Genomic DNA, 12,460 nt, shown 5'->3' with positions numbered 1-12,460 from the left:
AGGTGTGCTCCTTCCCCAGGCAGAAGGCAGCAGCTTACGGAGCAGTCGCTCCCCACCCACAGAGTCAGATGCTCAGCAGGCCCTGATGTGACCAGGGATGCCCCTATGGACCTTAACCTGAGGCCTTGGAGCATCTACCTGAGTGCCCGCCAGCACCCCTGCCTCAGTCCTGCCCCCTCTAATGCTTCTCTCCTTCCACCATGCATTTCCGCACTGCACTCTGTGGGCTTCTAGTCTTTTCTTGCCACTCCCAGACCTGCAAGCCTCTAAGGCCCGTGGGACATCTGCAGGGAGCCGGGAGCCATTCCCCATCCACACCTCTACTCCACTTTCTCAACCCGCTCCGGCTCTTTTGCCAGGGGAGAGTAAGCCCAGAGCAAGGGTTCTGACCTCTGGGGCCAGGGCAGGACACGGTTCCTTTATTGGATTACGGGGTACAGGGACCACAGCCACACTTTTTTGCTCTCACACCCCACTCCTGACCCACAGGACACTCTGGCCACTTCTCCCCCTTTCCTGCTCTAAACTCTTGCCAGCTATCACCGACAATTAGACTTTGAAATTTCTTTCCTCCCTTTATGGCTATGTCAACAGCTTCCTAGAACCTGTGCCTTCAAACCAGGTATAACGAAAGCTCAAACAGCATCATTTCCTGCCAAGCCAACCCGGTTGTCCTCTCCTCAACAAGGTTCTAATGAAATGACTGCAGAAAAGTGGCGTTGCAAGGGGACTCTGAATGGGGCCAGGTGTTTGCCTGGCCTTGACCCACCTGATCTCTTCCCTCCCTCCCTCCCGGAACTCCCCACCCCCAGGTCTCCCCTCCCTGGCTCACCCGTCCTCTGGTCCTATTCTTTCTCTTGGGAATATCTTCTTCTAAATCCTCTTCTTCGTTTCCTTCTTCAACATTTTCATCATTTTCCAAAACCCTCTGAAAGGAGAAGAAAATAAAGAGAAGAGTTGAGAGATCAAATGCAAAGGTGAGAGCCACTGGGGGCAGGATGGGGGGGGATGGAGGGAGGGTGTTGCTCTTTGACCAAAGTGAAGATGCTTAGGGAGCAGCCCTGGAGCCCTGCCAGATAGCGCTCTCACGGGATTAGCGCCCTCTCAAACCCTGGGCCCCTTCCCGCCCCGCCTTCCCACTCCAATCACCTTTACTTTCATATCCTTTCTTCTTAATTCTTTTTGTTTCTGTTTTTGTGCCACACCCAGTGATGCTCAGGGTTTTCTCCTGGCTTTGCACCCAGGGATTACTCCCGGAGGTGCTCAGGGGACCATATGGGATGCCAGGAATTGAACCCTGGTCCTAAACCTCAGTAGGCCAACTGCAGGGCAATCACCCTGGTAGCTGGGCTCTCTCTCTCTCTCTCTCTAGCTGGGCGCTCTCTCTCTCTCTCTGTCTCTCTCTGTCTCTCTCTCTGTGTCTCTGTCTCTCTCTCCCTCCCTCCCCCTCTCACTCCCTCTCCCTCCCTCTCCCTCTCCAACTAGCTTCTTGCTGTCTCCCCAACCCCACAAAAAATTTCTTTAAAAGAAAACCCTCTAAGAGCCCGGGCAGAACTTGAACTTGGAAGAAGAGTGAGTACCAGCTTTGCGGGCCCTCGGGCCACATGCTCACCTCACATGCCCAGTGCACTCCCAGCTGGCCTGCCTTTGGGATTCCCCACATCCCCACAACGGGTGCCATCTGCAGCACATAGCACCAAGGGTGCAAGCGCCAAAAGTGAACACACTGCAACCGAGTGTGTGGGAACCTCTGATCCCCACAACCACCACAAAGGGAAGGCAAAAACACAGACCAAACATTTAATCAAACTGGTTTTTTTTTTATTCTTAAAAAAGAAAAGATACCTTGCCAAGCATACTTTTCTATATGGTCTCCATCTTCTCAAGAGGTCCTGTTCTACTTATTTTTCTTGACTGTGATTTTCCTTTTACTTCTAAAGAGCCACTTCAGATGTACGAAAATATGTTTCTCCTTTCCCTGCCTTCCTGGAACCCTGCCCTGTTTGATGAAAACAAGCAACTTCCTATTCATGTACCCAGAATTTGACATTAATGTGTTGTTCATAATCACACCTTGTTATTTTTTTTTAAGAAAATGGATTTTCATTACAGCACTTTACTTGCAAAGGAGTTTAAAGATCATGAATTTCATTATCTCTCTTCCTCAGCCCTGTGACTAAACTATAGCAGAAAATCCAGTTTTCATTTTGCAGGTGAGTAAACTGAGGCTGAACATAGCTTGATGGGGCTGGGAGCCAGCTCAGAGGGCTGGAGCATAGTCTTTCCATGAGGGGTTCCCAAGTTCAATCCCCAGCTCCGCGTGGCCCCCCAGCACCACCAGGTACAGTCCTAGAGGATCTAGACACTGAACCATCCAGCCATATCCAATGGCCAAGGATCTCTAAGAGTGGCCACTAGAACCTCTGAGAATTCGGAGGGGGGGGAGCTGCCTCCCTCTCATTCCCCCCTCCAATAAAGTAGATTTGAACGCTCAAGAGCTAATCTGACCAAAGCCAAGGCAGACTGATCACCCAGGAACCCCTTTATTTGTCAACTGCTATGCTGGAGAATCTTGAGGAACAGTGTGGCTGCCCCCCTCCCGTACCAGCCTGGGCACATCATGCCCTTCGAGGTGCAACAAGTTGGGTGTGTGTCTCAGATTTAAAGGCAGGTGATGGCGAGCAAGACCCCAGCCCCACAGAGAGGGCTAAGTGGGACTAAGGCCACAGGATCCATGTCAGGGGTTGGGGGGGGGGGGTTCATTAGGAGGCTCATGCCATGCCCTTAACCAAGCCATCACTGCCTCATGTCGCCATGGCCCCCAAGGGAGTAGAAAGTTACTCATGCCATCAGCAAGCATCTGTCCGGCAAAGCAAACTAGCGCAAAGGGGTCCCCAGTTCTGGCTTCTGAAAGTTCCACAGTGGGGCAGAGGAGACCCCTGTTCCAGCCCCAACACAACCACAGAACAACGACTGTCACAAGGCCGCGAGAGTCAGGTCAAGCTGAACGAGGCAGAGGGTGTCGGGAGTGACAGTCACGGTTCTGGAGATCAGAGAAGGATGCTCTGGGGAAGAGTCCTAAGGACCCTGTGGGGTGGAAGAAGCACAAGGGCTGGCTGAGTCTAGAGAGGCGGGCAGGGGAGGGTCCCAGGAAAGGGAACCGCAGGAGCAGACTCCCTGAGGCAGGGAGAGAAGAGGCCGATGGGGAGCAGAAAGAGGATGGGTACCAGGAAAGAGAGACATCGGAAGGGCATGAAAGACAGGCCTGGGTGTGAGATGGGGTGACAGGCACACATGAGAAGCCCAGTAGGCAACTCGCGCTGCATTGGTGTCCAGCACCACCATGGCCTCCAGGACAGCACCCTGGGCCTCTAGAGCAGGAGAAAGTTTTTAAGGCCTCCCCGCCCACTTCTCTGAGGGTCCCGTTCCAATTTCCCCAGGGGTCAGGAGCCCCATCACCAGTGATCACCACTGCTCCCAGAGACAGACCTGGCGCTGCAGGCCAGGCTGCAGCTCAGGTGTGGAGCACGGGCCTTGCTGGGAGGCCCTGAGTCCATCTCCGGCTCACACATTCTCCCTCCCCCCAACAGCCCCGGGGGTGGCCCTGGTGGCTCCTGAGCACTGCCAGTTGTGGTTCCGGGGGTTCCGACACTGTCAGGTGTAGCCCCTACGGAAACTTAAAAGGTGCAGCACGTTGCTTCATGGCTTCTCCATCAGGCCTTGCGTATGGCCACTGGGCTCTGGACCAAGGTCGGCGACCTAACAGAGACATGGCAGTGCCAGCTGGACATGACCTGGGGCCTGCGGCTCGGGAATAGGGCGCGGGGCCAGGGCAAACCTCCTGCACCCCGCTTCCTGCAGTGTGGGTGGGCAGAGACCTTCAAGCAGTGTGGCCCACGGTGAGCAGCCGCCGACCACAGACACGGGATGTTCTGGCACCGTGGCTGCCGCTCACCCCGTCCGCATGCAGACTTTCTGCGTGAAGTCACTTAATCATGCGAAGTTCCAAGTTGCTCGAATGTGAAGGTCATTGCCTCCAGCATCTCAGTGCCACTCGTACTTCACACTTACCTATTAGGGAAGTATTTATTAGCTGCGGGTGGAGTTGAGTTGGGAGGGTGAGACGGGTGGCAAGGGCTGAGCTAGTCCCTGGATGGAGGGACCGCCTGGCCTCAGGGCCCACCCTCTTCCTAGGGCTTCCCTAGGTCCCTAGAACCTGTGCTCCGCGCCCCAGGCTCAGTGCCCCTCCCTCACCATGTGTCTGCCTGTCCTGCAGTGTGACCCTCACCCCCCCAAACCCACCTCCCCCCACCCCAGAAAGAGCTTCAGGTTCCTACTCCACAGAGCTCATGTTCGGGGCTCAGGAAGGAGAGGGAACATCCTGTCTCAGGAACGGAGGGGTGTCCCGCTACAAGCACTGCGACTCCCTCCTCTTAACACACCCGCTACGCCGATCCAAGGCCATCACCGGAAAATAAACACGTTTTAAAATAACTTTTCTCCCTGTGCCTCTAAACAGTCTTTACAGTGTTGATAACAATGGTTTGTGGCTGTGTCAGAAAGAGAGAGAGAGAGAGAGACAGAGAGAGAGAGAGAGAGAGAGAGAGAGAGAGAGAGAGAGAGAGAGAGAGAGGAGAGAGAGAGAAAGGCATGCCTTTTTAAAGATTCCATTCTCTCTTGCCTGGAACATAGGGAAAATCTCCTATCTGACATCCCTTTCTCCACGGCTACTCCCGCATGCAAGGCCAGCTGGAGGAGGACACAGGCAGCAGAGGGCCACTGCAGGGTGCCCGCTCAGTTGCAGTTACAGAGCCTGTGAGGGGTCAGGCACCCACTGGGTGCTTGGGCCGTGTAAGTGAGCAAGACCCGGTGCTAAGGGGTTTAATGTGCAACTAGAATCAAAGAGAATTAGACAGACAATGATATCGTCCAGTGGCATGTTCCTCAGTGCCTTAGAAGGGGAAAGAGCACTCAGCAAAGAGGAGACAGACAGGGGTTTAGGGGCCAGAGGGGTATAGGAATCCCAGGTCAGAGGATCTTCAGGACAAAGCAAAAAGAGAAAGAAGCTATTGAAGGAGGTGAGGGCCCAGAAGAAGTCTGCTGGGGTCTCGGTGCAGTGGGGACAGAGGGAGCCCTGAGGCAGACAGAACAGAATCCAGGAAGGCTGTGATCCCACAGAGATCCTAGTGGCCCCCTCCAGGCCAGGAGCAGGGAGAGAGTGCTCCCTCAGAGAGCCACGGAGTCCACGCGGCTAGGCTGGCAGAAGCAGTGGGGCATGGCGGGAAGGGACTCTGCTCTGAATTTCCCTGGAGGGCCCACTAACAAGATTCCCCGAGGAATCTGGGGGAGGAGAGAAAGGTAAGAGTGGGAGATGCCCTCAAGGTGTGTTCAAAAGGGGCTGGAGAATAGCACAGCGGGTAGGGCGTTTGCCTTGCACAAAGCCGAGCCAGGTACGATTCCCAGCATCCCATATGATCCTCTGAGCACCGCCAGGGGTGATTCCTGAGTGCAGAGCCAGGAGTAACCCCTGTGCATTGCCAGATGTGACCCAACAAGCAAAAAAAAAAAAAAAGTGTTCAAAAAATACAGGAGCTAAGGCTTGCAGAAGGTTGACCCTATTTAATTTTTTTTGGGGGGTGGGGCAAGGAGGCAGTCGGAGGGCCATGTGGAATGGAGCCAAGGAGGCCTGTGACTGAGCTGTTGTGTGGGCTCAGGTGGGGCAGGTCGGGAATGGTTCCCTCTAAGAAAACCCTCCGCCTCCAGGCATTCAGGGGCCAGTTGGCGGAACTGGGGACGGGGGAAGCTGGATCACACCCGGCAATGCTCAGGGTTTACTCCTGGCTCTGCACTCAGGAATTACTCCTGTGGTGTGGTGCCCGGGGGACCATACGGGATGCCGGGAATCGAACTCAGGTCAGCCATGTGCAAGTCAAACACCTTCCCTGCTATACTACGGCTCCGGCTCCCTGACCCCATTTTCATCCCCAATGTAGCATATGATTTCCCCCGAGCCCCACGAGTAGTGCTCCTTGAGCACAGAACCAGGAGGAAGTCCTGAACACTGGTAGGATATGGCCCCCAAAACAAAACAGTAGGGTCTTTATTATTGCAGGGGACGAGGACACAGACAAAACACATAAGCCATGCTGGGACAACAAAGATATCACTGGGCTGGTCACCAAACATGGGGAGGGCAGGGAAGGAGGCCAGACCTGGGGATCCGGCCAACATCTTCACTGAGCCCCAGCTTCATGGAGGACCCCACCTGACATACACCCCTCCCCAGGCACCACAATGCCCTCCACAGCGGGGCCCCCACCTGTCAGAACTCACCAGCCCGTGGCACTGATGAAGCAAACCCAAAGTGCACCAGTTCCTCAGGGAGCGGTTCTTGTCATACATAGTTCATATGGAAATATTAAACTGATTTAAAATATTTGAGGGCCAAAGAGAGAGCACCAGTGTTAAGGAGGTTGCTGTGCATATAGTGGGCCCTAATTCAAATCCCTGGTACCATATATGGGTCCCTGAATAGTGCTAGGTATCTTGCCCCCGAGACCCCCTCCAAAAAGTAAATTTTTTTTGGGGGGGGGTCATACCCAGTGATGCTCAGGGGTTACTCCTGGCTCTGCACTCAGGAATCACCCCTGGTAGTGCTCGGGGGACCATATGGGATGCTGGGGATCGAACCTGGGTCAGCCGCGTGCAAGGCAAACGCCCTACCCGCTGTACTATCGCTCCAGCCCCCAAAGTAAATATTTTTAAAGTGATATGTGAACAGTGTAGTGTATATGTAGAATATGGCATAAAGATTTAATACAAGTTTGATTTCACTTTAATCATTTCTATTTCATGATTGCCATTTTTAGTATTTGTCTCAATATTATTACAATATTCTATGCTGGCCACTGTACTCAGCCCTTGGGGATTCAAGACTGATAGGTAAGCAGAGGTAGCAGCACCCTATTAAAATGCTGTGTGGGGGTGGTCAGAGAAATAATGCAGTGGATAAGGCACTTGCCTTGCATGTAGCAAACCCGGATTCAACCCCTGGCATCCCATGGGGTCCCCTGTGTATGATCCCACAGCACAGAGCCAGGAGCACAGACCCTTGCGTATCACTGAGGGTCTCCCGCCATCCAGCCTCCCAAAAATAAAAAATAAATAAATTCTGTGTGAAGTTTTGCTAGTGCTGGGGGGAGGCAGGGGATAGGACAGGGATTGTGGCATATGCCTAGTACATGCCTCACCTGGGTCCCAGCACCACATACCCACCACCCCCACCCCCCAGCACCATCAAGTATGGCCCCAGTGGAGCCTGGTTGGTCGAGAATCTTTTAGAGTAGCCTTTGGTCCCCTGAACACCACTAGGGAGACTCCCCCAAAAGACAGTGCTATAGATAGAAAAGGGCAGCGAGTGGGACAGGAGTCACCAGCCCTGCTGGAGGGGACACAAAACCAGCCTTGGAAAAGGGACAAGACAGAGAGACCAACGAACCCAGCTGAGGAAAGGGCAGGGCTGAGGCGAGCGCAGACATGGACTGGCCACTCCCGGGTAAGGCCTTCATCAGTTTTGCTTACCACAGTGTCCCCGGGTCTAGCACAGCGTCTGGCACATGGTTGGCTCAAAATAATACAGTTTGGAAAACCAGAGAGCCCAGCAGGCAGGAGCACAGGCTATGCCCGCAGGAACCCCAAGTTCAATCCCTCACATGGCACGGTCCCCTGGACACCATCAGGAGCCACTCCTGAGCACTCCAAACCCAAAGCATATGCAGTTTTGAATGAACAAACAGGGGAAATGAAGGAAGAGGAACAAATTTCAGGAAAACAACAACTTTTCCTGGGGAATGAATTGCCCCAGGAAATTTCCCCCACATTGAATCCAAAAGGTATTTTCACGCTTCCCAGCACCGTGCCTGGAGGGAGGCGGGTGCTGGGTTCTGGAGGTGCCGCCTCCCCCGCTGCCTGCAGAGCCGGCCAGAAGTACCTGGATTTCCTGGATGCTCTCCTCCTCCCTGGCGTCCACCTTCTTCTCCACCGCCTCACCGCGGAGCAGCGCTTCCAGGGTGGTGCTTTCCGACGTGAGCCCGTCCTTCTTCAGGGGCAGCTCCACTTCTGCAAAGCCAGGACAGAGAAGCAGGGTCAGGCCCGGCCAGGTGGGACTCCAGCCCCCTTTAGAGAGATCAGCGTGAGAGAGCTCCCTCCTGGAGGACAGGGGGCAGGAACCCTGTGAGGCACTGGGGTGGGGGTGGGGGGGTAACCTCTTCACACTCCCACACAAAAGGTCCACCTTTTGTGAGCAGAGGCGGGAAGATATCAGGTTCATGGGTGAGGCCAAGAGGAAGAGAAGAAATGGTGAATCTCCTCCCCTCACCACCCCCCTCCCCAGCAGCTAACAGTGGGGAGTCATCACCCCAGCTCTCCCTGAAGGGACAGAGGGAGCGTTTAGAGGAAGTTGGGGAGGGCACCATAAACCCCTCCTGGGTGCAAGCTGTGACTTCAAGTCCTAGAGAAGTTGATGAGGCCTCAAGGGAGCCAAGGACACAAGGACACGTAGCTCAGCTACTCTCTCCTTCCTTTAGGTCTCTTGCTTCGCCCACCCAATGGCAGTCCCCACCGGAAGCTAGGATGGGGATCCTCTATCAGCGTCAGCTTCCTGGTCCAGGGCAGTGGAAAGAAAGACAGAGGTGGCTCTGTCCTCACTCACACAGGACCACCCATCCCTCCACCAGAGACAGAAGTCAATGCCCAGGACAGAGGGAAGGAGAACTGCCTTTAAAATTACATCCAGGGGCTGGAGTGATGGCACAGCGGGTAGGGCATTTGCCTTGCACATGGCCGACCCGGGTTCGATTCCCAGCAACCCATATGGTCCCCTGAGCATGGCCAGGGGTAATTCCTGAGTGCAGAGCCAGGAGTAACCCTTGTGCATCACCAGCTGTGACCCAAAAAGCAAAAAGAATAATAATAATAAAATAAAATAAAATCACATCCAGAGGAATCGGAGAGAGGGTCACAGGGGTAAGGTGCATGTTTTGCACACAGTCGATCTCAGTTTGATCTCTGGAACCACATAGGGTCCCCCAAACCCCGCCAAGAGTGACTCTGAACACAGAGCCAGGTGTTACCTGAAAATAAAAAATTTTACATACAAAATTACGTTTCAGGGTGTCAATTTCCAGAAAAAGAAGATAGGAAGGGAAACAACATCTAAAGTCCCTAGAGAGACAACATCCTGGGAGTTTTCCTTAATTAAAAAAAAAAGCCACATGGAGGAGGAGGAGGAGGAGGAGGAGGAGGAGGAGGAGGAGCCCCTCCACCATGAAACAAGGCCACCGCAGAAACCCTCTGAAACACGAACAAAACCCTCGTTCAGCAGATTCCCCCAAGCACCAGGTGGTGAACCAAAGCATCCTTCAGCCCTTGGCGGGGGGACAGTCTACAGAGATCGGCATCCAAGGGCAGACGTGAAATACACAGTCATCACAACCTGTTCTAGGCAAAAGGAACGCAGAGTAAAGCAGAAAGAAAGGGGCCGCAGCCTACTTCTTCAGGGGGTCAGAGAGAAGTCCAGAGTCAGCAAAAAATAGGCCAGAGTCTGCTGCCATGAGCTTAGAGAGTGGAAGGAACCTGCTCCTACCCCAAATGACTCCCTAGAAGGCGGAAAGGTCACTTGCATCTCCTCTAAGACAAAATCTGTGCCCTCATATTCAGCCTCAAAATAAGAGTGGGTAGGTGGCTGGAGTGATAGTACAGCAGGTTGGGAGTCTGCCTTATGCAGGGCTGACCCGGGTTTAATCCCTGGCATCCCATAGCGTCCCCCAAGCACCGCCAGGAGTAACCCCTGAGTATTGCTGGGTATGACCCCCGAAAAAAAAGAAAAAAAAACAATAAAGAGTGGGTTACCATCCCTCAGCTGGTATCTACACATTCTGAAGCTCTTTTTCTAGTGTTCACCTTAGCCTTCTCTACACTAAATAAATCAGTTATGGCCCGAGAGAGAGTGCAGGGGGTTAAGACACTTGCTGTGCACGCAGCTGACCCCCGTTTGAGGCTCAGCACTACATATACAGTTCCCAGAGTACCGCCAGGTGGGATCTCTGAGCACAGAGCCAGGAGTAAGCCGTTGAGCACAGCTGGGTGTAACTCCAAAACAAACTACTAAATTAATGAATCTCTATTCCAGAACGGAATCCAGTTCTGTATTTCAGAACTGGAGAAGGACTGAAAAATTATCTGTTTAAAAACAAATTATCAAAGAGGCTCAGAGAAGTTAACTACACCAAAACCTACACGGCAGGCCGAGAATGCGCCCAACCATCTCTTGTAAGATCCTGTACAGTCATGAAAAGAACCACACATTGTATATTCTCACTTGTAGTTAGTTAACAGACCCAGACCGCACCCCTAATGATCCCGGGTCTGTTTGTACTTACGCGTGCTTAGCACATAGCCCACATTCAAAATGTGATGGCTGCCAGCATTATGTAACACTTCATTCCCACTGCCAAGCAAGAATGGTGCAATTATCATCCCATTTTACAGATGGCAATGCTGAGAGTTATGGCTGTTAAGAATATGCTTAACATCACATAGCAAATAAGGGGACCATGTTCGTCTTCATTGCCAAGAACTCATGTCTTGCCAAAACCCAAGTCTAGGCTCTAGGGACCTCAGTGTGACTCTGATCTTTCCTGGGAAGGCCTCCTTCAAAACTTTTATGCATTCTCGTCCCTTTTCCTAGACTCTCTCCCAAGTTTGAGCTGAGGCTACAGGCAGGTGTGTGCACTAATTCTGGTCTCAGCTCCATATGTTCACTAATTCTGGTCTCTCTCCGTGTGGGGTTTCCCCTCTCCTCCTCTATTTTGATATCAGAGAGAACTTTCCCATTGACTGTAATCTCTCCTCCTCCATCCTCCCCACACCACACACACACACACACACATACACACACACACACACACACACACACACACACACACACACGCACTCCTGTTCTTTCTTTCTCCCCTGCTCAGTACTCTCTATCCTGCTCTCCCATAAATCACCTGACTTCGTTCTTAACCAGATGGGCACTAAGGGAGAATCAAAAGAGGAAATAGAACCCGAATGGGAACCATAAAAGGAGCATCTCCCGCAAGGGGGGACTGCGGAGAGACCTCTAGTAGCACCAGAGCCCCACCTTTCATGGGGAAATTGGAGCACAGAAAGACACAGACCGTCCTAGGGTCCTCTGCCCTGATTACCAAAATACTCCTTGTTTCAGGTAAGTTCTGCTCTCACACGGCCCTAGAGGCAAACCTGGCCTTACCCCATCTTAGTGGTGGGACCAGAGGACACTCTTTAGCCCTGCTCTCTCTTAGGTGTTAAATGGAGATGATCATCAAATCTTTCCCTGTGTGGGTATGGGCATTAAACAAAAGCACTACCTCCATCAGGAAACTCTGAAAAGATCCCCTTAACCTCCCCCCAAAACACTGGCCTGAGAAGCAGTGGGAAAGGAGGCTCACCAGGTTTTTTTCTCCATTCAAAACTCATGCGGCCAGAGCAACAACAGAGCGGGTAAGGTGTTTGCCTTGCACACAGCTGACCCAGCTTCTGTCCCCGGCATCCCATATGGTCTCCGGAGCACCACCAGGAGTAACTCCTGAATGTAGAGCCAGGAGTAACCCCTGAGCATTGCCAGGTGTGTGTGTCCCCCTCCCCATCCCCACACATGAGTGCCTTCAGACTCAAAATCAGATCAAAGACGGAAAGAACCTGAGCTATTATAAATGTCCCGTAAATGCTACATGTGGTTATTAACGAAGTCTGAATAATTCCAACTCCAATAGCACAGTTTCACAGCCTAAGAAATACAGGGGGAACCACCTGCCCAGTGTTAAGTCCTCTGGTAGCACTGAAGCACTGTCGTCCCATTGCTCATCGATTTGCTTGGCGGGCACCAGTAACGTCTCCAGGGTGAGACTTGTTGTTACTGTGTTTGGCATATCGAATACACCACGGGTAATCTGCCAGGCTCTGCAGTTCAGGCAGGATACCTTCGGCAGCTTGCCGGGCTCTCCGAGAGGGACGGAGGAATTGAACCCGGACCCGGTTGGCCGCATGCAAGGCAAACGCCATACCCACTGTGCTATCGTTCCAGTCCAAATCCTCTGGTAGCTACATTTTTGAGAGTTGAGCACAAAAGGTACACTCAATTTAGTAAAATGTTTTATCCACCCTAACATATCTAAAACCTGTCATTTCAGACCTATAGTCAACTTTTTTTTTTCTTTTTGGGTCACACCTGGTGATGCACAGGGTGTACTCCTGGCTCATGCACTCAGGAATTACTCTTGGTGATGCTTGGGGGACCATATAGGATGTTGGGAATTGAACCTGGGTTGGTCCGTGCAAGGCAAATGCCCTACCTGCTGTACTATTGGCCCAGCCCCTATAGTCAACATTTTATAAT

The 12,460-nt window shown here is 52.6% G+C and overlaps 1 protein-coding gene across 4 annotated transcripts in view; it reads right to left on the bottom strand.

Annotated features, from left to right (window-relative positions):
• Positions 1-12,460, bottom strand: part of DPF3 (double PHD fingers 3) — a 295,548-nt gene that overhangs the window by 126,566 nt on the left and 156,522 nt on the right. For all 4 annotated transcript variants that reach the window (XM_055130025.1, XM_012933613.2, XM_055130027.1 and 1 more), the window contains exons 4-5: positions 7,991-8,118; positions 833-928 (exon numbers count right to left, since the gene is read on the bottom strand). In XM_055130025.1, the coding sequence (XP_054986000.1) occupies positions 833-928; positions 7,991-8,118 (224 nt within the window). The remainder of the gene's footprint in view (positions 1-832; positions 929-7,990; positions 8,119-12,460) is intronic.

The sequence above is a fragment of the Sorex araneus genome, chromosome 3 (genome assembly GCF_027595985.1).
Source record: "Sorex araneus isolate mSorAra2 chromosome 3, mSorAra2.pri, whole genome shotgun sequence".
NCBI lineage: Eukaryota > Metazoa > Chordata > Mammalia > Eulipotyphla > Soricidae > Sorex > Sorex araneus.
The sequence above is the reverse complement of the archived record's forward strand: the minus strand, read 5'-3'. Positions and strand labels throughout refer to the sequence as shown.